Source organism: Centropristis striata, chromosome 5 (genome assembly GCF_030273125.1).
Source record: "Centropristis striata isolate RG_2023a ecotype Rhode Island chromosome 5, C.striata_1.0, whole genome shotgun sequence".
Lineage (NCBI taxonomy): Eukaryota > Metazoa > Chordata > Actinopteri > Perciformes > Serranidae > Centropristis > Centropristis striata.
The window spans coordinates 9,530,707-9,552,074 of NC_081521.1; the positions used below are offsets into that span (position 1 = coordinate 9,530,707).

Consider the following 21,368-nt stretch of genomic DNA (forward strand, 5'->3'; position numbering starts at 1 on the left):
GTAAATTAAACAGATTTTTTTTACAGTGTAGCATGGGGACCCTATTTCGGATGTCTGATGAAGTTACCAAATATGGTTCTTTTCCCAGTAAAGGGTTAAACAAATTAAAAACCAATAAAAAGAGTATTAAAAAAAGAAAGAAAATCAGGCAGTTTTAGAGTATATTCACATTCCCGAACATTGAAGTTAAAAAGTGAAGCATTTTCCAAACTTCAAAAGCTTCTAAAACCAGCATGGAGCTCCACAGGGTGAAAGCAATACAAGAGTCACGTGTCATAGTTAAAAAAATATTTATTGAAATCGTATAAAAATAGTTAATCTAACATAATTTACAATTCTAATTTAACTGGATGAAAAAACAATCCAAGCTGCAATCATGAAACCAGAAGTTTTCTCTTTCCCACACACATGCACACACACACACACACACACACACACACACACACACACACACACACACCCAAACATTCACATACACACATCCATCCAACATTCATAATTCTCTCTCAGACAGCAGACGACAGTGTAACAAAACCAGTTACCATCAGTAGACGTTCAATGTTTACATACATTAAGATGGAAGTGCTTTCGGGACTATTTACACATTATTTACATTACATACACAAACATACACGCACACGTCTGCTCTTTTAAAAATTTCAAGCCATAAATATGGTCAGAAAAATCTTTGTTTGTCTTTTTTTTTAAATAATCTGTGGGCCCTTCAGTGACTGTGGAATGAAATACATACAAACAGCCGAAATTCTCTCATAAATAAATAAATAAATTCTGCGCTCATTGAGTGTGAGAGAGAAGTCACAACAATAATAATAAATATCATTATTATTTACAATTCATGTCCCCACTGAATTTTAAGACCTGTGTGAGGCACTGTTTGAACATAAAAAAATAAAAGAATAATTGAAGTGAAGAGCAGAGGATGTTGTATCTCGGTATGGTTTGCATTGTGGTGTGCATTCAGGTGGATGTGAAGGTAAAGAGTCGTGTTTGTGTACAGCACAACACGACAAGAAGAGGAAGTGGAGGTTGTAGAGTAGAGGTGGATGCTGTAGTAAAGAGAGTGAGGTAAGTCCAGTGTTTCTGTTTATGATTTGTTTGCACAGGTTGCTGCCGGAGCTATGAGGTCGTCTGGTTGCTAATGACATTGGAGTAGTAGACGTAGTGGCTGTAAATGACATGGGCTTCACTGATCTAGGCCCATGAGAGGAAAAAAAAACAGCAATAAAGAATATAAAGCCTTGTACAGAGTAAGGAGCAAAAAAAAAGGTCTCAGAGAAGCCTTTTTTTGCTTTCACAAATTCAAGTATTTTCAGGGTCCTCCCCGACAATCTCACAGAAGGCACTTTTTGAAAATCATCTCTTCGCCGCCTATGCTCGTCTCACTCTGCTGCGACACAGAGAGAGAGAGAGATAGAGGCGGTGCAGCGAGGTTATGTAACACACTGTCCACTTGCAATTTAGCACAGCAGCACGCTGGTGTTTACAACGCAGGTGTCCGTGCATACAGAGCAAGCCCTCCTACAGACTGATCAACAAACACCCGTGGTCTAGATCCAGGGTGGTGTTCTAGAAATCAAGTAGTTAAGGGTGGTGAGGGTGGAGAGGCTCTAGCCTGACATGATGGTTTTGACTGTGTAGTCCTTTACGACGTGCTTTCGGGGCCGTCGCCCTCCTCCTCTCTGCTTCAAGTCTGTTACATAAAGTCTTTTGTAATCTTGTGTCAGTGCAGTCCAGTTGGGACCGGAGCAGCCCGGACTGGGAGCTGTACGCGGGCCTCCATCACCGAGCCACGGCCACAGGGGTGGGGGTGAAGGCCGTGGGCTCGTGGCTGATGCTGTGCAGCCGCAGCTCCGTGGTCTTCTCCGTCTGCACCGTGGAGGGGACGACGGAGGAGGACGTGTTCTGCAACCACGAGTGATTGATGATGTCCTCGAAGGAGGGACGATCGGCCGGCCGCAGAGACAGACACCACTTGATCAGCTGCTGGCATTCTGCAGAAAGAGAAGAAAAAAACAATAAGTCTAAGGGGCAATAAACCGTAATATCACACATTTATTAAAAAAAGAAAGGAAAATAGCTAGAGCGGGTATTGCAATTTGAATTTACCTGATGAGATTCTCCTCCGGAAGAGCACCTGCCCTCTTGTGATCTCCTCATCGTGTTCAAAAGGAATGTCCCCACACACCATGTCATACAGGAGGACCCCCAAGGACCAAACTGTAGCAGAGCGCCCATGATAGCGGTGATATTTGATCCACTCTGGCGGGCTGTACACTCTTGTGCCTGTCAGGAGGGAGAAAATAAAAAGAGATATTTAAAAAAACTGCACAAATGAACAAATATTTCAGCCATTATAGAGTCGACATGAAAATGAAAACATTGCAGAAGGGGTTAAATGATTAACTAAGAGTGCAGGATTTATCAGCTGAGCTGTTTCTGAGGCTATTATCTGGGCTCAGGTGCCAGGGAGTGTGACTAGCTGTGTGTGTGTGAGAGAGAGAGGAGTGTGTGTGGGAGGGGGAGCGAACATGTGACTTTGTTTACAAACTTTGAGTTGTAAAAATGCAGCTTCCCTCCTATAGGGGGCGCCAGAGCAAAGGCAATGCAGCTCAGCCAGTATTAGTAGGCTGCTGTGTGTATGTATGTGTATGTGTGTGTGTGTGTGTGTGTGTGTGAGGGGGGTTGTCAAATATGACACAACCTAGGAATTCCTGCTGGGTTCAAATAACAACAAGCCTAAACAGGTTCTCTAGGCTACAAAAATGCCACCCAAAAAATGATTTGCATACAGTAAAATAAAAGATTACAAACAACAATAAAACACATTATAGCCTATTTTCAACAGGAATGACTCACCATCAAAGTCTGTGTATATGGTGTCTTTGAGTAGAGCTCCAGATCCAAAGTCTATGAGCTTCATCTCTCCGGTGCGGAGGTCGATGAGGATGTTCTCGTCCTTGATGTCCCGGTGCACCACTCCACAGTTGTGGCAGTGGCGCACCGCCTCCAGCACCTGGCGGAAGAAGCTCCGCGCCAGCTCCTCCGGTAAGGCACCTTTCTCCGTGATGAAGTCGAACAGGTCCTTGACGTTCTCGGGCCTCTCCATCACGATGATGAAGCTGTCCGGTCGCTCGAACCAGTCCAGCATCTTGATAATGCCTCGGAAGCCAGTCCCTACTTTCTTCAGCAGCACGATCTCAATAGGAACCCTGGAGCCATTAGGCTGCAAATAAAAACAATACACATATTAGTATTTATGAAGCAAAAAAACACTTCCAGCATTCCGTTTTTATTTATATATTTTTTAATATAGTTCCCTTTTATATTACATTATTGATAATGTTGTATAAAGGGTTTCTTACCAGCTCTCCCCACTCGGAGATTCTGTCCTTGGCCACATGTTTGACAGCGACCTGCAGGGGCAAAGACAACACCGCGTCAAATAACATACACACCAACATACAAACCAGCTGTTTGAAATGTAAACAGTATAATATGATAATAACACATAAGGCATACTAACCGGAGCTCCGTCAGAGACCCTGGTCCCGGAGTAGACGGTGCCGAAGCCTCCGCTGCCCAGCACCGCTCCGACCTGGTAAAGCTTCTCGAAAGGCTCCTTCTCCTTCACTGCAACAACATAGAAACAGCCGGTAAATACCCGCGAAAAACTAAGAAACTAGTCCCTCTAAAGACACCGAAGAGACGAAAAAACGAGCACTACCATGGGATAAATACAATAATAAAGATAATGTGGTGTTTCTTAGTGAGATATTCTCAAAACAAACTGCCGTCCTTGAAAATTAGCAAGTAGTAGCATAAATGTGTGGACGGAGCCACATATGATAAGCGGGCTGCCAGCCATTTTTATTTAAAAAAAAAAAATTGTGTGGCATTTTTCATGCTTTATTGAAAGTGACAGATAGAAAGGGGAGGGCATGCGGTAAAGGGACCCCCAGCGGGGTTCGAACCCGGGTCCACCACACCGCAGCAAGGACTCAGCCTTAATGCGCTTACTATTAAGGCTGCGTACTTGCTGTGGTGTGGTGGACCCGGGTTCGAACCCAGCCTTAACGGCACGCCACTGGTAGAGCGCGGGTTCGAGCTCGGGTCCGCCACGCAGCCTTAATGGCACGCGCTCTACCAGTGTGAACCACGGGGACGCCCCGGCTGCCAGCCATTACTGCAGCCCCGTCCGTCCTCCATGACGACAAGGTGGGTAAAAAAAAAAGGGTTTTCTAACCTTGGTGAACTTGGAGCTGGATTTTCGCCGGCATGTCTACGGTGGAGATGTGGGCTAGAGAGTTGAGCTTGGACAGCAGCATTCCTTGAAGGATATCCACCACAGGCCTACGACGTGTGTGTGTTTTTATTCCGATAGTCTCCCGTCTCCGGTGTAGAGCTTAAAGTCCAAGTTGCATGAACAAGAATGCGGTCGGGATCCTCTCATCCGGAGAGAAGAAAAGCCGTTAGAGAATCCAGAGAAATAGCAAAAAAGACTTCGTCCTGTCCGGTATCTGAGTTCGCGAAAACACGGCTGTTCTTCGTAATGTTTTGTAAACAGTTGTAGGATATAAACAGAGAGTCGGTGTTCAGTGTTATGCCTCCATCAGACACCGGCTCTAGGAAACAAGGAGCAGGGAGGGGGGAGGACGCTTATAAGGCAGTAGTAAGAGGCGGTACAACACGCGCCGACGTCACCGCTTTCCCCGCCCCTTTCCGGTCCCTGCACCAATAGGAGTGCGAATACGCGTTTCAATCCGAACGTCAATCATCAAATGAAAATAAAGCCAACCTCATGACGGGCTGGGCCAGACACAGACGTGGCGGGAATAAAAACGCGCTAAAATGGGGAGACAAAAGTAGTAATTATGAATTCAAGTTGGAGGGAAATGCAAATTCAAAGCCAAGTCCCCCTTCTCTGTCTCCTCCTTCGCGGGAAACTGACTCAGAGGAAGGAAGTTATGACCACAGACTTATTTGTATACAAAACTTGTTTGAGTAAAATTCTTTAAAAACAAATAGAGACAATAAAAGATTAGACCAGACCATTATTTAGATAAACACATGGAGTGCAGCAAGTAAACTGGATTCTATTCTCAGATATTCTATTCTGCTATTATTAAAAAAAGATACCATTTACCAGCTATTGTTTATAATGTTCTTATGTTGTGTCTGCATTCAAGAACAGAAACAGATTGTTGCTGTTAGTTGCACTTAAGCATCCTTATAAAGACATTTTGCACCAAGAGACACAACCTGGGAGCAGTTCATCAATTGCATTCCAGCTATTCTACCCCCCAGTCATTTACCTGATTATTTTCACATTAAACACAGAGGTTTATTAGCTGAAGTGAAGTCCAGGACTATGGTCTTTATTTGAGTTGCCTGACAATGCCTCTCAACTGGCTGTGCATCAAAGCGCGCTAGGGAGAATAGGCACATTCCTCTCATTCTTTCAAATTGGGTGGCCGCGTTTGCAGCCGTTCACAGGATGTGGGAAACTAGAGATAAAAAGACTTCCATTTACCCCCCCTTTACCCTCCTCCTCTCTCTGCTCCTCCTCTCCCCGCCCTCCTTTTCCCGCGCTTGTTATTGTCTGAATGGCATGGTGTCCCTCTCTCTCCCCGGCCTAAGTTTTGTTTTCCTTTGAGATTTCATGGTAAGTTGTAAACCAACATAATGCTGATAGGCTAGACTGTATTTCACAACTTTCTAATGTGGTCGAACAGGATGAAGGGGGAATCACCAGAAGGATATATTTACTAGAAGAATGTTTTTATTTTCTTGTTTTGTGTTGGACTGCACTGTATGTAGTAATTAAGATTAATCTTCACCATCATGGGATCTTTTTTGCATAATTTTCCATGCAAAACAATCCTTTATTAAAATGCAACTGAGTTGCGTTAGCCAACAGGAGAGCTTTAAAGAAAACAACAAAATTACCACATCTTGGCTAGACGGCCAACAATTAGTTGACTAATGGATTAATCAATCATCAGAAAATATTTGGCAACTTTTCAGGCTAAATTTGAAGGAAATGCTGTTGTTTTTCTGTTTTAGATCATATTAAACTGGATATCTTGAGTTTTGGTCTAACAACGCAAGATATTTAAAACATCATTGGACTTTGGAGAGCTGTGGGAAACATTTTCACTATTTTTTGACATTGTATAGACCAAATGATCAATCAATAAATCCTGGAAATAATTGCCAGACTGATAAATAACAAATAAATAATGATAAAAAAAATGTAAATCTGGGGTCATAAAGTTCTTAAAAACAAAGTCAGTGGACTATTGTATAACTTCTGCAGGTCACGCTGGCTTACTGGAATGAAAATGAGAGCAGGGAGTGTTCCTACTTGCTTTATGGATGCCTTGGGCAAATTCCTTTAACGCTTCTGAACTGTTTGAAGACAACATGCAAATGCTGAACTACGTAACTCCTGAGAGTCAACCATAAATCATCACATTTAAAAGCACAAGTTCAAATAATGGAGTAGATTGTACACTAAAACCACAGCACACCCTGTTTTTCCAGTTTCTTAATTTGCTGTGTGTAAAAGTGGAGTAGGTTAAGTTCTCTCTTTTATTGCACTACAGCTTCTGTGAAATATCTATGAGGCTACAGTAGTAACACCATAGTAATGGTGTCCCTCTCTCTCCCCGGCCTAAGTTTTGTTTTCCTTTGAGACTTCATGGTAAGTTGTAAACCAACATAATGCTGATAGGCTAGACCAGCTATTCTCAACCTTGGGGTCGTGAGATGATTTCTGGGGGTCGCCAAATCATTTTGGAAGTCAGCTCTGTCTCCACTGTATTAAAGTGTTCATGTGTTTTAGTCTTTTTGGTCATTTTTTTTTTTTTTTTGGTCATTTTGTGTCTTTTTTTGATCATTTTCTGGTCAATTTGTGTCTTTCTTGGTCATTTTGTTTCCTTTTTTTGGTAATTTTGTGTCTTTTTTTTAGTCATTTTGTGTCTTTTTTGGTAATTTTTTTTCTATTTTGTGTTATTTTGTGTCTTTTTTTGGTAATTTTGAGTCTTTTTTGGTCATTTAGTGTCTTCTTGGTCATTTTGTGTATTTTCTGGTCATTTTATGTCTTTTTTGGTCATTTTGTTGTCATTTTGAGTCTTTTTTGGTCATTTTGTTTCCTTTTTTTGGTCATTTTGTTTCTTTTTTTGGGTGATCTGAGATTATGTTCAGTGAGCGGGGGTCGCGGACAACATGCATGTTAAATTGGGGGTCGCGACTCAAAAAGGTTGAGAACTACTGGGCTAGACTGTATTTCACAACTTTCTAATGTGGTCGAACAGGATGAAGGGGGAATCACCAGAAGGATATCTTTACTAGAAGAATGTTTTTATTTTCTTGTTTTGTGCTGGACTGCACTGTATGTAGTAATTAAGATTAATCTTCTCCATCATGGGATCTTTTTTGCATAATTTTCCATGTTTCTTAATTTGCTGTGTGTGAAAGTGGAGTAGGTTGAGTTCTCTCTTTTATTGCACTACAGCTTCTGTGAAATATCTATGAGGCTACAGTAGTAACACCATAGTAATAGTAGTTTCAGTGTCCTGAAAGGTCCAGAGAGGAGTGTGTGCAGAGTTCATGCCCAGTCAGGATCATAGGAGAGGTGTGTGAAAATGGAGAGTTATTCCATAGCAGGGAGTGTGACGATGACTGCAGGCCAATGAAATGCCAGCAGTGAGCGCATCTCTGCAGGGCTACAGATATCCCTGCCTGCATCATCAGCAGGGTTCAAATGACAGCCATCTAACCCCATCTGTCAGTAGGACACATTATTAGTTGCACCGCTCGCTTTGGAGCCAGCTGCTCAGTCCAATCTGGAAGTCTCAGGAGAGGGCAACAGGTTCTTACTGTAAAGCAGGACTTAGGTTTTTACGTCAGTGATCATCAAGTAGATTCACAGCTGAGACATATTCAGTATGTGATGATTTTTTTTTTTATGCCACCTTTCCTCTTTACATATCAGTCCTGTACTACAGTAGTTCTCAACCTTTTTAAGTAGGGACCCCCAATTTAACATGCATGTTGTCCGAGACCCCCGCTCACTGAACAGAATTTCACGCGCACAGTTCAGATCATACAAACTCAGTTGATACAACAAATTTTGGACAAATAATGAAGCACAAAATGACCCAAAAAAGAAACAAAATGACCAAAAAAAGACACAAAATGACCAAAAAAAGGAAACAAAATGACCAAAAAAGACACAAATTGACCACAAAATGATCAAAAAAATACATAAAATGACAAAAAAGACACAAAATGACCAAAAAAGACACAAAATGACTAAAAAAACAAACACAAAATGACCAAAAAAAGACACAAAATGACCAAAAAGACTAAAACACATGAACACTTTAACACAGTGGAGACAGAGCTGACTTCCAAAATTACTTGACGACCCCCAGAAATCATCTCGCGACCCCAATCTGGGTCGGGACCCCAAGGTTGAGAACAGCTGCTGTACTACACACTGAAACTTTGGAGGCCACAAGGGGAAATAGCACAGTGGCAAAATATTTGGCTTTCATAATACTTATATGAATGACTTCCTCTTTCTTGATAAATAGAAACCCTGACCTCAGGATGCTTTCACAACACCAAGTAACAAGTTTCCATGTCAAATGTGTGACAATTATCAATATGCACTGCAAAAAACATGAAAAGTACCAAGTATTTTCTTCTTATGTCTAGCAATAGTATGTTAATTATATTGTTTTGAGTATAATTTAGCTACTGACCATAGCTTGATGTGCTTATTTAATTATTAGTATTATTATTATGTGCTTGTGTAATTATCTTATTGTTCAAAGACTTCTTCTTAGGATTGACATTGTGAGCTTTTTCATGCTTTTCAAGCTATTAAACTATTGAATATGGTGAGTTTTTACCTAAAATATTGGCTCCAATTGAGAGTTTTAGTTACATGTAGGTTGAATGCTATTTCAAAAGCATTTTCCACCACTAAAACGTGTTCATTTAAAGTATTACTGGCTTATTTTAATGTTACTACAGTCTGGATATTCAATTGCTCAAAATAAGAATATTTGGATTGATTTCAAGCTATCATTGGTTTTTCCAGTGTCTAGATTTTTTTTTTTACTTATTTAAATAATTCTTACAAAGAAAAGTTTACTTATTGCACTGGCAGATAATTTGACTTGTTTTGAGCATGCATTTGCTTAATTCTAATTTTTTATTTCTTATTTTTTGTCAGTTGGTTTTTGCAGTTTGTGCATAACCCAGTGGAATGTGTGATGTTTCTGCATTAGAGATGTTTTTAATTTTTTTTAATTTTGTGGTATTTGATTGATAAATATGTTTGTGTATCACTAAATGTGACCGTGTATGTATTTGGAGCAGAAAAAGGTTTGCTAATAGTATGAAATATCTCTTTGCTGATTTCATTACTGAAAAAGTGAAAAAATGACTCACAATTAATGTCACAACGTAAAAACTTCAGCTGAACTCTAAAGTTTTGGCTTTTCTAGAAGTTTCCATGTCCAATTTAATGCATTAACCCTTTTTTAGCAAAGGACACTCCAAGTGTATTAACATGATCTTACTTTTTTTGCAGAGATTTTTCTAATTTAGCTTTGTGCATTTAGCATTTGTAATGCAATCTTTTGTGTTTACTGTTTTTTTTGTTATAATTTCTTTGTGTTTTTATGTGTGTTTTTTGTAATTTCTTTTGTGTTTTTTGTAATTTCTTTGAGTTTTTATGTGTTTTTTGTAATTTATTTGTGTTTTTTATGTGTGTTTTTTGTAATTGTTGTGTGTTTTTGTATTTTTCTTATGTTTTTTGTGTGTTTTGAGTGTGTTTGTATGTGTTTTTTGGAATTTTTTGTGTGTTTTTAGTAATTTTTTTGTGCTCATATAGGTGAGGTTGTCTTGTCTTGTTATAATTTCTTTGTGTTTTTATGCATGTTTTTTGTAATTTCTTTGTTGTTTGTGTGTGTTTTTGTAATTTTTGTGTGTTTTTGTATTTTTATTATGTTTTTGGTGTGTTTTGAGTGTGTCTGTATGTGTTTTTTGTAATTTTGTGTGGTTTTTTGATGTGTTTTTCATGTTTTTGTGTGTTTTTTGTTGTGTTCAAAATGTTGATCCAGTAAGTCAAAATGAAAAAATAATCAGGTCATATAGGTGAGGTTGAGCTGAAAACAATGATACCAACACGTCATGGTAAAGATGTTTAAGTGGTTGATACAGACAGAATGAAAAGGAGTCTAAAACCGACAAAACAGACCCAAACTCTAAAGGGTTAAGTAATGTGAATGTTTAGACTTCTAAGGATTAAAATGTTTTTCCCCCGACCTTTGTTTAAAAAAAATGTGCATCTACAAAAAAACACAATATAACCCATATAACCCTCAGCCTAAAGCCATGTTGTTGAATTCAGCATAAAGATGTCGGCTAAACAGAAGCCTGACAAATGCTATTGCTGGAAGGCTGCCTCATTTATTATGCTGTTTTCCATTTACATTGGAAATTGGAAGTCAGAGCTTAGTTAATCACTTTGTAGTACAAGTGGGAAACCGACCTAAACAACAGAATAGGCCGTTAGTCAATACCGCCCATAACCACACATGACTGTGTGTTTCATACATCACAAACTGATCTGCACATAATCGCTGTGAAATCTACAGCTATTTACTGTATTATTCACAGTTCATCACTGTGTTGTTTTTTACAGTATAGGGCTGCGTAATTTACAATAAAAATCGGTCCTTGTGACAAAATCACAGTTGTTAAAACATTACTGTAGAAAAAAACCAACATGGTCTCACAGGAATCCGTGAAATAGCCACGGATTCACTTAACTCACAATCCGTGGAATAGCCACGGAATCACTCAAATTTCCGTAAAACTGACATGGATTTCGCTACAATGCAAGTTAATGACAGTCATATCCCGTGGCTATTCCAACATACAAAGTGATTATGTACGTTCACTGAGTGAATATTTAGAAAATAAAACATATATTTCTCACTAGAAATGTGATCAAAATCCATTTTTATGCAGAAACTAAGTCAAAATATTGATATTTCACTAAAAATGAGAGAACTGTCCGCCATGTTTTTTGTTCTGACTGCCGGGACCTTGAAAGTCACGTGACTTGGAACAAACCAATAGGAAAAAATATCCATGGAATAGCCACGGGATATGACTGTCATTAACTTGCATTGTAGCGAAATCCGTGTCAGTTTCACGGAAATTTGAGTGATTCCGTGGCTATTCCACAGATTTTGAGTTAAGCGAATCCGTGGCTATTTCACGGATTCCTGTGAGACCAGGTTAAAAAAAACACATTCGACAGTATGAAAAGTAAAGTGGACTACTGTATTTTTCCATTTTTATCATAATTTTGATCAGAATCAGTCCAACACAAATGCTGTGTAAATAATTAACTTAAAGTAAAGTTTTTCATACAAAACACAGTATGGGAATCAATTGTAAAACAGTAAATGTATTAACATTATTTTCTTTAGTGTATAGAGTAATTACTTGCTATTACTACACTGTAAAACTTTTTACTGTAAAATTACAGTAAATTACTGGCAGCACTATTGCCAGTAAGTTACTGTAAAATTTACAGTACCTGTACTGTTTTATAGAAATACAGGTCTGTTTTCTGACTCATAACGAAGAAAAAAAATAGCGTGATGTTTAAATGTTTAACTCTAAATCATGTTACAACTAATCAATTTAAACTCTATATTAGGATTACTGGGAAAAACAACACATTGTGATTATTTCATCCAAGACAAAAAATAAATAAAATAAAGCTTTTCTTCTTTTCAAAAATAATGGCTTTATTTTCCCTACATGCTCAGCTGAAAACAGTAAATTCCTGTAAAAATATAATTTTGACCGTTGGAATGCCGGAGCAATCATGATAACTCCCACAATGCATTGCTTTCACAGCAATATACTGTACAATCATAATACAGTAAGTTACTGTTCGAATTTGACTGTAAATTTACAGCAAAGTCTTACAGGGTAGCTATTTAAAAGTAATGATGAAATTATTATCAAATTAACATCATTGTTTGCTGTGCCGTATTGCCATATACAGTACCATTAAAACAATGTTTAACTGTAAAAAAATCAGTCCTGTAAACACAACTAAAAATTCGGTGTTTAATTTTTTAATTTATTTTACAGTAAAGAAACCAATATTGTAAATAAAATGGCATGCTGTAAATTCTTCTCAGTGTGTCCATGTCTTCCCAAAACGTCACCTAATTTGTGATGCCTGTCAAAATAAAAAATGACAGAGACAAACATTGCAAGCCAAAAAGTTTTCCCTGTTGACATTACAACTTTAAATTTTTTGGAAAGTCTTTCTAAATCACCATTTGCATGTTTACAAAAAGGCCAAAACACCTACAGTCACACTACAAGCAGCTCATGTTCCACTTGATCTTGATACTGTAAGTTAGTTTCCTTTTTGTGCAAAGTTGTGTCGTAATTGATGTTGTAAGTGAAGACTTCCATGAAACTCTGTTATCTGCCTGATCCTTGAGTACACCCTTGACCTCACCCAAACTTATAACACTTCCTATGTTAAATATTAACCAGCACACAGTTTATTCTTTAGAGATGATTCACTTTTCCCCTCATGGCCTCATAGACTTGTCTGTTTTTCTCTTCTTCACTCTTTTTTTGTCTTCCTGGATGTTGTAAAAGACTCAGCCACTTGTCTGCACTTAAAACACTTGTTCATCTATCAATCATCATGGCCAGCCAATCACCTCTCCAGCTGTCCTCAGATCCCACCTGCTGCCACTCTGTAAGTGGCAGGAAAACTAATCATGGAGTGTGGAAGAGACAAGTGTGGGCTTGATGGCTCCCGATTCCCCCAGTGCATTGAACAATGGGAAAAGAACTGTGTAAAAGTATTAGACACTGCACAAGGTCACCGCATTTGAAGCCTTGAGTTTGTCATTTTGGCTGTCGCCATCTTGGCTTCAGGCTGCCGCCATGTTGTTTCTTCTGCAAGGATCCTCAAACGGCTGAATTTGAAGGATTCTACGTCATCGTCATCCGTTGAAGGACTATCCTCCAGAGGACAGAGTCCTTCTTTTGCCCAAATCCCAAGGATGCATGTGTGTATCCTCCGTGCGCTCCGACTACCCATAATGCCTTGCGCACACGATCTACCAGGAGATTTAAAAATGGCAAACCAAGAAACAGCGACGCCGGCAACACAATTTGCATTTAAATATAGAAGTATTTTCAGTTTACACTGAATATATGTTATCACATAACTTACAAAACTTGTGTTCAAAGTCAAGCAAAAAAATATACATAAACAAATGCCAGAATATTTAGCTAAAGGATAATAAACGTCATCTTGAGACATTGCCAGTTAAGTTAATTAATGCGTCTCAGTCGCTAAAGTTATTGTTAATTAATTTCTATGCGTCAGATGATGATGTACTATGTGCAAATATGCCATTCAGAAAATTATACATTTGTTTACGTTGTTAACAGGGACCGACAGTCCGCTATAATCCTTTATTGTTATTTATAAACTGTTATTAAATTGCGGTGCTGAATTTAAGCAGGACGTCCAATTACGCAATGAAGCACACCTGCACACTGAAGGCTGTTCCATTTGTGCGTTACACCAGTGAAAGGAAGGACTCTGGCCTCGTCTCTGGAGGACCCAATTCTAAAGGAAGGATCCCACCAAGGAAGGATGGCTGTGGCTCAGTTGGTAGCCTCGGCCACCAGTATGAATGTGTGTGTGAATGGGTGAATGAGCCTAGTGTAAAGTGCTTTGGATAAAAGCGCTATATAAGTGCACCCCATTTACCATTTTACCATTTACCATCCTTGACATTGGGATACAGTCAGTGTGTGTGCAGAGCCAAGGCTATGCTATCAGGTGACACTAGTGGTAGCTTGCTGGCTTGGTTAGCGAGGAAACATTCGACATTCAAAACTAACAGCTGACTCCTTAGAACAGAGTTGTCAGCTGTTAAATTCAACTTTGACTCTTTCACAGTGTGTTTTCACTTCATCAAAGTCCTGGGACCAAAACACATAGCAACCTGTCAATCACAGGGTAGCCCTACTTCAAAGCATGACCTCCTTTATCATCTATGTTACTCTAAATTTCACCATAATTTATAAAATGAATATGATACTGTACCTACTCTACTTAAGACTTGAAACTAGGGACTGAGTCCATTACCATACAAGGAAAATGTTAACTGAGTACTGTAATAAATCCAGTGAGAAATAGGCTCATTTTCTCATAGAATTTCATACAAATGGACTTCATTTTGCAACCAGCGGAGTCGCCCCCTGGCGGCCATTAGAAATAATGCAGGTTTAAGTAATTGCAGAAGGAACTGAGACTTGTAATTAGCGTAAATAGTTGCTTTAGTTTGTTTATGTAAAAGCACACCAACCATTCTTTAAAAACAAATAGTGATAACTAAGGGTTAGTGGACTTTCTATGTAATTTGATGAATTTTGTGATATTTTTAATACTTGACAGACGGCCTGATCATTCATGATGGGAATATTTTGACATTGTACTCATTGTGTGCATAAAAGTTACCAACTAAATGATAATTGCTGTTTTTATATAATAATTGCTTGAAGTTGTGTGGGCCTACAATGGGCTGGATGGGCTCTTCAGCTCTAATGATGGTAATGCAGATAAATTACATTCTCTGAATAGATAGATCTGAATGACACATAAACACTTCATGATTGCACCAGGATAATTTTGCATATGTAAGAACATGGATGTTTTAATATAAATATGATCCAGAAAAATGGCAACATTCTGCACAATGAAGCTTTTATGTGTGTGTGAAGGCAATTTTCACATAATAGATGGAACCATTAAGCCATCATCTTCTGAAGTGCTAATGCTAAATCACTCAAAGCACCCTAAAAGTCATTTGTATGCAATTCACTGACAGTCCGTCATCCTGGCTATGCGGTCTGCAGAAATGGAATGAAGCCAGGTGTCTCTTGGTGTTTTGTGTGTCTTGACAGTGATTGACAAAGATTACCCTATAATTAGAGGAGGGTCCTAATACTGCCCTGCAGCTCAGCAGGAGAAGCAGCCTCACTCCTCTCAGACAAACCCATAGAAATCATGTTGATTGGGTTGCCAGACAATGAGGCCTTCAGGGTCATCATTTTCTTCTTACTATAGTCTTGATTCATTACTTAACCCTCTAAGGTATGCATTATGATACCAGTAAGGAAAAAATGTGTGTGTTTTTTCGTCTTAAAATAGACAAAATAAACATAATTTGAAGAAATTTTATAATTTGTATTTTTTTTGTGGAAGTTCTTGGGGTTTGTTGCCCGTAGGCAACGTACCATAACGGTGCACAATAATTGAAAAAGGGTTTGTTTGTGTTTTTTAACATAACTTATACATAATTTGAACACTATATATTTAATAAACATGTGTTAAAGAGTCAGTCGCTTCAACAGGGTACAATACAAAACATTTTAAATTTAAAAACAAGTTTCCATTATTTAATTAATTTAAAACATTTTTCTAAAAGGGCCAGCAAATGACAATTTGAGTGATTTTTTGTGGCGCAAAATGGCAAAGCTTTTTCCTTTGGAAAAGTCTGCAAAATAGGGTTTCAATATGGCCTCCTGGCGATCATGTGACAAGTTAAAGCATTGCTATTGGTTCCCTATACTCTCCCCTCTTTTTAAAAGTATCGCATCACTCAAAAACATGCATTGTAGAAATGTGACAGGCCAAAAATGGGAATGTTGCCTGAGGGCAACACTGTACCATAGAGGGTTAATACATTATATATAAACAATATCAAGGAATATCAGTCTTTATCAAGCAGTTTAGAGTTTTCAGAGGCTGCAGGGGACTTAGTTTTAAGGGATTAGAAATAACATCATATCATATGAAACTAGAAGACCTAAAAGTCCACTGGTGCCAACCAAGGTTATAATAGTTTAGGGTTTTTCATTAGTTTTAATTTCATTGTGATTTTTTTATTTCAAATTCAGTAAGTTTTAATGAGTTTTTTAGAGTGAGTTTGCTAGTTTTAATTAGTTTTTATTTTTTGGAAAATGCTTTGTTTTAGTTTTAGTGTTAGTTAAGTTTTTTTGTAATGGGGTATTTGTTGGGTGCCAGATTTTAAAAAAGGTCACAATAAATGTGTTCTTTATTTCCTTTGTCTGATCCATCTCAGCTCCAATAAGTTTATTAAGTCATAAACCAGATAGATGAAATAGATTTTATGTATGAAAAATGTCGACAAAGATGAAAACTAAGGACATTTTCACTATAATTTTAGTTAGTTTTGTAACCACAAAATACAGTTTCAGTTAGTTATTGTTTTTTAAAAGACTTTAATGAAAACTAAAGAAATAACGAAAACTAGAATTGAAAAAATTTTTTTGTTAACTGAAATAAAAATAAAAACTAGTTTTTAAAAAAAACGATAACTAACTGAAACTGTATTGTGTGGTTACAAAACTAACTAAAACGAACTAAAATTATAGTGAAAATGTCCTTCGTTTTCATCTTTGTCAACTTTTTTTATACATAAACCTTTTTGTTGATATGAAATCTATTTCATCTATCAGGTTTTATGACTTAATAAACTTATTTGGGCTCAGATGGATCAGACAAAGGAAATAAAGGAAACATTTATTGTGTTTTTTTAATCTGGCACCCAACAAATACCCCATTGCAAAAAAACTAAAACTAATAAAAACTAAACAAAAACGAAGCATTTTCCAATAAATAAAAACGAATTAAAACTAGCAAACTTACTCTAAAAACTCATTAAAACTAAGTGAGTTTGACAACAAAAAATCACATTGAAATCAAAACTAGAACTAATTAAAAATCCAAAACTATTATTACCTTGTTCCAAACATATCACAATGAAAATGAACCCACAATTAACAGAGGATTGTGTCTGAAAAAAATAAAAATAACAATGCTTCAAGCCCTGCTACACTCAACATTGGCCTTGGTTTTGCATTTGTGCTGTCACCGATCATTACCTCATCCACCCTTTCAGCGCTGATCTCACTGCATAAAAATGTCTGTGGAGAAAGTTATGGTTGGCAGCTGCCCACTCAGAGAACACAGAACCCTGGGAGTCGCTAACCCGACCACCCTATGCTGATCCACACTTAAACACACACATACACAAATAAACACAAACTCTGAAACACTATCTGTCCTGCCTCCAAATTAGCAGCAAAGGCTTTTAACTCTCCCCAAATAAGGGAAGCATCAGCATGTGTGAAAGTTTGTGTGTGCGTGGGGTGCTTGGGGGGTGACGTAGGAGTGAGGGTGAATTATTTTTAGAGGTGTCTTAAAGGAAGAAAGGATAGCTGTGTGGTGGGTAACCTCCGGTGTGGCCTGACCTCTCGTCAGGTAGCCTCTTACCCCCTCCGCTCCTCCTGAGAGGTCTTGACTGGCGGGGCCATGGGAAAAGGCTCCAATGGACATCAAAGACAGGCCAATGTGGGAAAGACCTACAGAGGGCCCGTAGAATACCCTGAGGGTCACCACAGGTCAACTTTCATGTCAGCACAGGCCTGGTTCAGGGTCAGAGGTCACTGGCATACCTGTCCAGCGCCACACAGACTGTTCTTTCAGGAAATTATCCCCACTTGTCTCAATTAGGGGTTCAGCTGCTGAAGGTCCAACGTAAGGTTTGTTAATGGTTATTGTTGTGCTTGTTTAGTAGGAGGAAGGCAAAATCTGTGTGTAAACAGAGCAGGATGCCTTTAATCCTTTGATGCACAACATATTGACCCCCCTTCTAATGCACAACATGGGTTCCAAAATGACCCGCATTCATTTCCCATGTTATTTAATGCTGCTGTGTGTTTCTGTGCTCTATCTTTTCATATCAACTTATTTTATGATTGAATATTCCAAGTATTTAACTATTTTTTTTATATCAACAGATCATTATTTCCATTTTGCCTCTCATACTTTATGAAGAAAAAAAGGTTTTGTATTACTACATAGCTAATTACTTGGCTAAGTAGCTTGCTAAGCTAACTATTTAGCCAAGAAGTTAGCTAAGTAGTTAGCTTAGCAAGCTACTTAGCTAAATACTTAGCCAAGAAGTTAGCTAAGTAGTTAGCTTAGCAAGCTAATTAGCTAAATACTTAGCCAAGAAGTTAGCTAGGTAGTTAGCTTAGCAAGCTACTAAACTAAATACTTAGCCAAGAAGTTAGCTAAGCAGTTAGCTTAGCAAGCTACTTAGCTAAATACTTAGCCAAGAAGTTAGCTAAGTAGTTAGCTTGGCAAGCTACTTAGCTAAAAAATGGATATGATATGGGTCATTTTTGACCCATGTTGTGCATTAGTAGGGACACAAAAAGGGATTTTTATTGAAAAATGAATAAAGGAAAACATAAAATTAGGATGTATGATGATCAAAAACAAACGACTTGAGGAAAACCTGGAATACTGAATGATGAAAATTATTTATTGCAAAGAAATAGAACATAAAAACTCGGGTCACTTTAGACCCATGTTGTGCATCAAAGGGTTAAGGTTGCCCGTGGTTACAATAATAGGAGTGTTGTCAGCTTCAGGCCTGTCCATATGGGGGTTCATATCACAGGAAATAACACTTCCTAGTCTATCCGTCTGATTCCCTGGTGATAATAACACTGCTGACAGAAGTGATTACATGAAATCCTACAAATAACTAAATCCAGAAATTCACTGTCTGCCATTGCATGAAGAGTTAGTTAACCCTTTTGAGTCTTGGGCTATTTTGTCCGTCTTTTAAACAATTTTTATTCTGCCACTTAAAAAATGTTTACCATGCCATGATGGTATCATTCTTTTTCAGCACAACCTCACCTATATGACCTGATAAATATTTTTTTTCATTTTGACTTATTGGATCAACATTTTAAACTAAAAATTAGGTTTTTTTAAATTTATTTTCAAAACACAATTGTGCACTGCAAAAATGGTGTGTCTAAAAACAAGATAAAAACACTAAATCTGAGGGAAATGATCTCGCTGCATGGACAGATAACACTTAAAATAAGAAATTAACTCTTAAAACAAGATATATTAAAGCTGCACTGAAAAGAGAAAATAGTTGAACCAACTTAATTGAATTGTTTCATTTCAACACCTAAATGAATTAAGTTCTTTCAAATTAATTTAAAATCAATTGTGTTAATCTAACTTATTAAATTAATTTGAAAGAACTTAATTCATTTAGGTGTTATCAAACGAAAAAATTCAATTAAGTTGGTTCAACTATTTTCTTTTTTCAGTGTGCAAGCAGTGATGAACTGGCCCGAGCAGAGTGCACTGACAATTATTTGTTTCTTACCAAAATAAAAAAAACTTTAGATTCAGAAGTGTAAGTTAATTCATCTTGTTTTAAAAGTTAATTTCTAATATTAAGCGTTCAACATGATATATTTAAGAAATCTTGTCAAGGTAAATGATCTGTCCATGCAGCAAGATCATTTCCCTCAGATTTAGTGTTTTTATCTTGTTTTTAGACACACCTTTTTTTACAGTGTACTTTTGATACTTTAAGCACATTTTGATGCTGACACTTTTGTACTTTTACTTCAGTAAGTTTTGAATGAAGAACTTTCACTTGTAGTGGAGCCATTTCACAGTGTGGTATTAGTACTTTTACTGAAGTAAAGGATCTGAATACTTCTTCCACCCCTGTCGAAAGGTCAGCCAGCTGATGATCTGTCATTCCTGCTAACTGAACCCAACCTAAGATGATGCACCACCTTGGCTTTGCACCAAAACGCCACTACCCTCCCAGTGGTGTTGCAATGCCTTTTTACCGCTCACAGAGAGAAGTGGAAGCTCCGAGGGTGGGAGCTGGAAGCCATGTGCCTTTGGAACGCGAATAAGAGGTGGCAAGGAATGTGCTGAACCAGGAAGAAGGCTGCTGGTGTCACCTTCCCACGGAGGTTAAGAGGAGACAGGGCTGGGGGTGGGCTTGTTTAGTGGGGGCTGCACACATTTATCCACGTGGGAAACAGACAGTAGTGACATATTAAACTGTCGTCACACAAACAGCCCAGTGACACTGTTGCCAGTCACTGTTAAAGAATGTTGGCGGTGGGATTATTTCAAACTTCCCACAGGGATAGAATCCGGGTTTCTGCCTTTGCCCTTTCTTTATGTTTGGCAATCAGCTGGTCTGTTTTCAGGCAGCATGAATGGCCCATTTATTCACGTGAGAAACAACATCAGAGACACTCATGTCAGCTATAAATATCTTTGTTCCGAATGAATAAGTCTCCTCAGTTAGGTGGTGGAACATTTAAAAAAAAAAATCCCCATGACTAGTATGGCACTCGATCGTTTTCCTTCCATTTTAACTTTTTCTCTATTTTGTTTCTGCCCCCACCAACTCCCTCCCTCTGTTTCCCACTCTGCTCACCCCCACCCCCTGACACTGTTTACAGTTGATTTGCATTGTGGCCCAGTGAGTGCGGTAGGGAGTTATTGTTGTTGTCGTGATGGTAGAGGGGTTTTCCCACCAGCTTCTCCTTCTCCTCCTCTGGCTGAATCAAAACACCTCTGTGTTGCTGCCGGTGATGTCATGGCCCAGAAACTACTCAAAGCTGCTTCCCTGGGAAACCCCATATCAGGAAGTCCAGACTATTTTTTCCCCTCGTTGATTGTTATAGCAGAGCAGCTTGGAAGAGACTGTGAGGTTTCTGATTAGGTTCCCATATACTGCCAGTTGTTATGGCCAGCATGAACCCTCTGAACTCAAAGAACAGGGTTCTGCCCTGCTTTTCTCTTTGCTTTGGTTAACAATAAACAGATGATTTTTTTGCTGAACAATCACATGGATCAAATACAACAATGAGGACATACAAACTGCACTGAAAATGGCTACTCCTGCCAATAGTTCTGATTCATTGTTTGTTTAGCTGTTTTCTCCATTTACACATATAGCCTGCAGCAACAAGCAGTGAGGAAATAAATATTTGGAGTTGGAGCTATATCCTGCACCTTAAAGGGCAGGTCTATACATTTATGTTTCTTTATATATATATATATATATATATATATATTCCCTGTCTTGTCCATTATGTTTAGTCAAAGTATGAATGATTTAGTGTGTAAATGCTACTTTTCCAGCCTTTTTCAACTTTTTCCAGCATGACTTGGATTCATGTTTTCCTATTTCTGTCTGAAACAAATCAGATTTGCCTGCAGTCTTAACATAACCCATAACAAGTGAATGACATCTGAAAAATGCAGATTAATATGGATGAAGTTTCCTGAAAAACTGATGGATTCTGACTTAGAATGAATGTGG

At 38.2% G+C, this 21,368-nt stretch overlaps 1 protein-coding gene across 1 annotated transcript; it reads right to left on the bottom strand.

The window, feature by feature from the left end:
• Positions 1-273: 273 nt before the first annotated feature.
• Positions 274-4,729, bottom strand: pim1 (Pim-1 proto-oncogene, serine/threonine kinase). Its single transcript, XM_059332492.1, has 6 exons — positions 4,265-4,729; positions 3,545-3,651; positions 3,384-3,434; positions 2,878-3,244; positions 2,128-2,304; positions 274-2,012 (listed from the first exon to the last, which is right to left on the bottom strand). The coding sequence occupies exons 1-6, from the start codon at positions 4,344-4,346 to the stop codon at positions 1,801-1,803; spliced, it is 996 nt and encodes a 331-aa protein (XP_059188475.1). The 5' UTR covers positions 4,347-4,729; the 3' UTR covers positions 274-1,800.
• Positions 4,730-21,368: the final 16,639 nt, after the last annotated feature.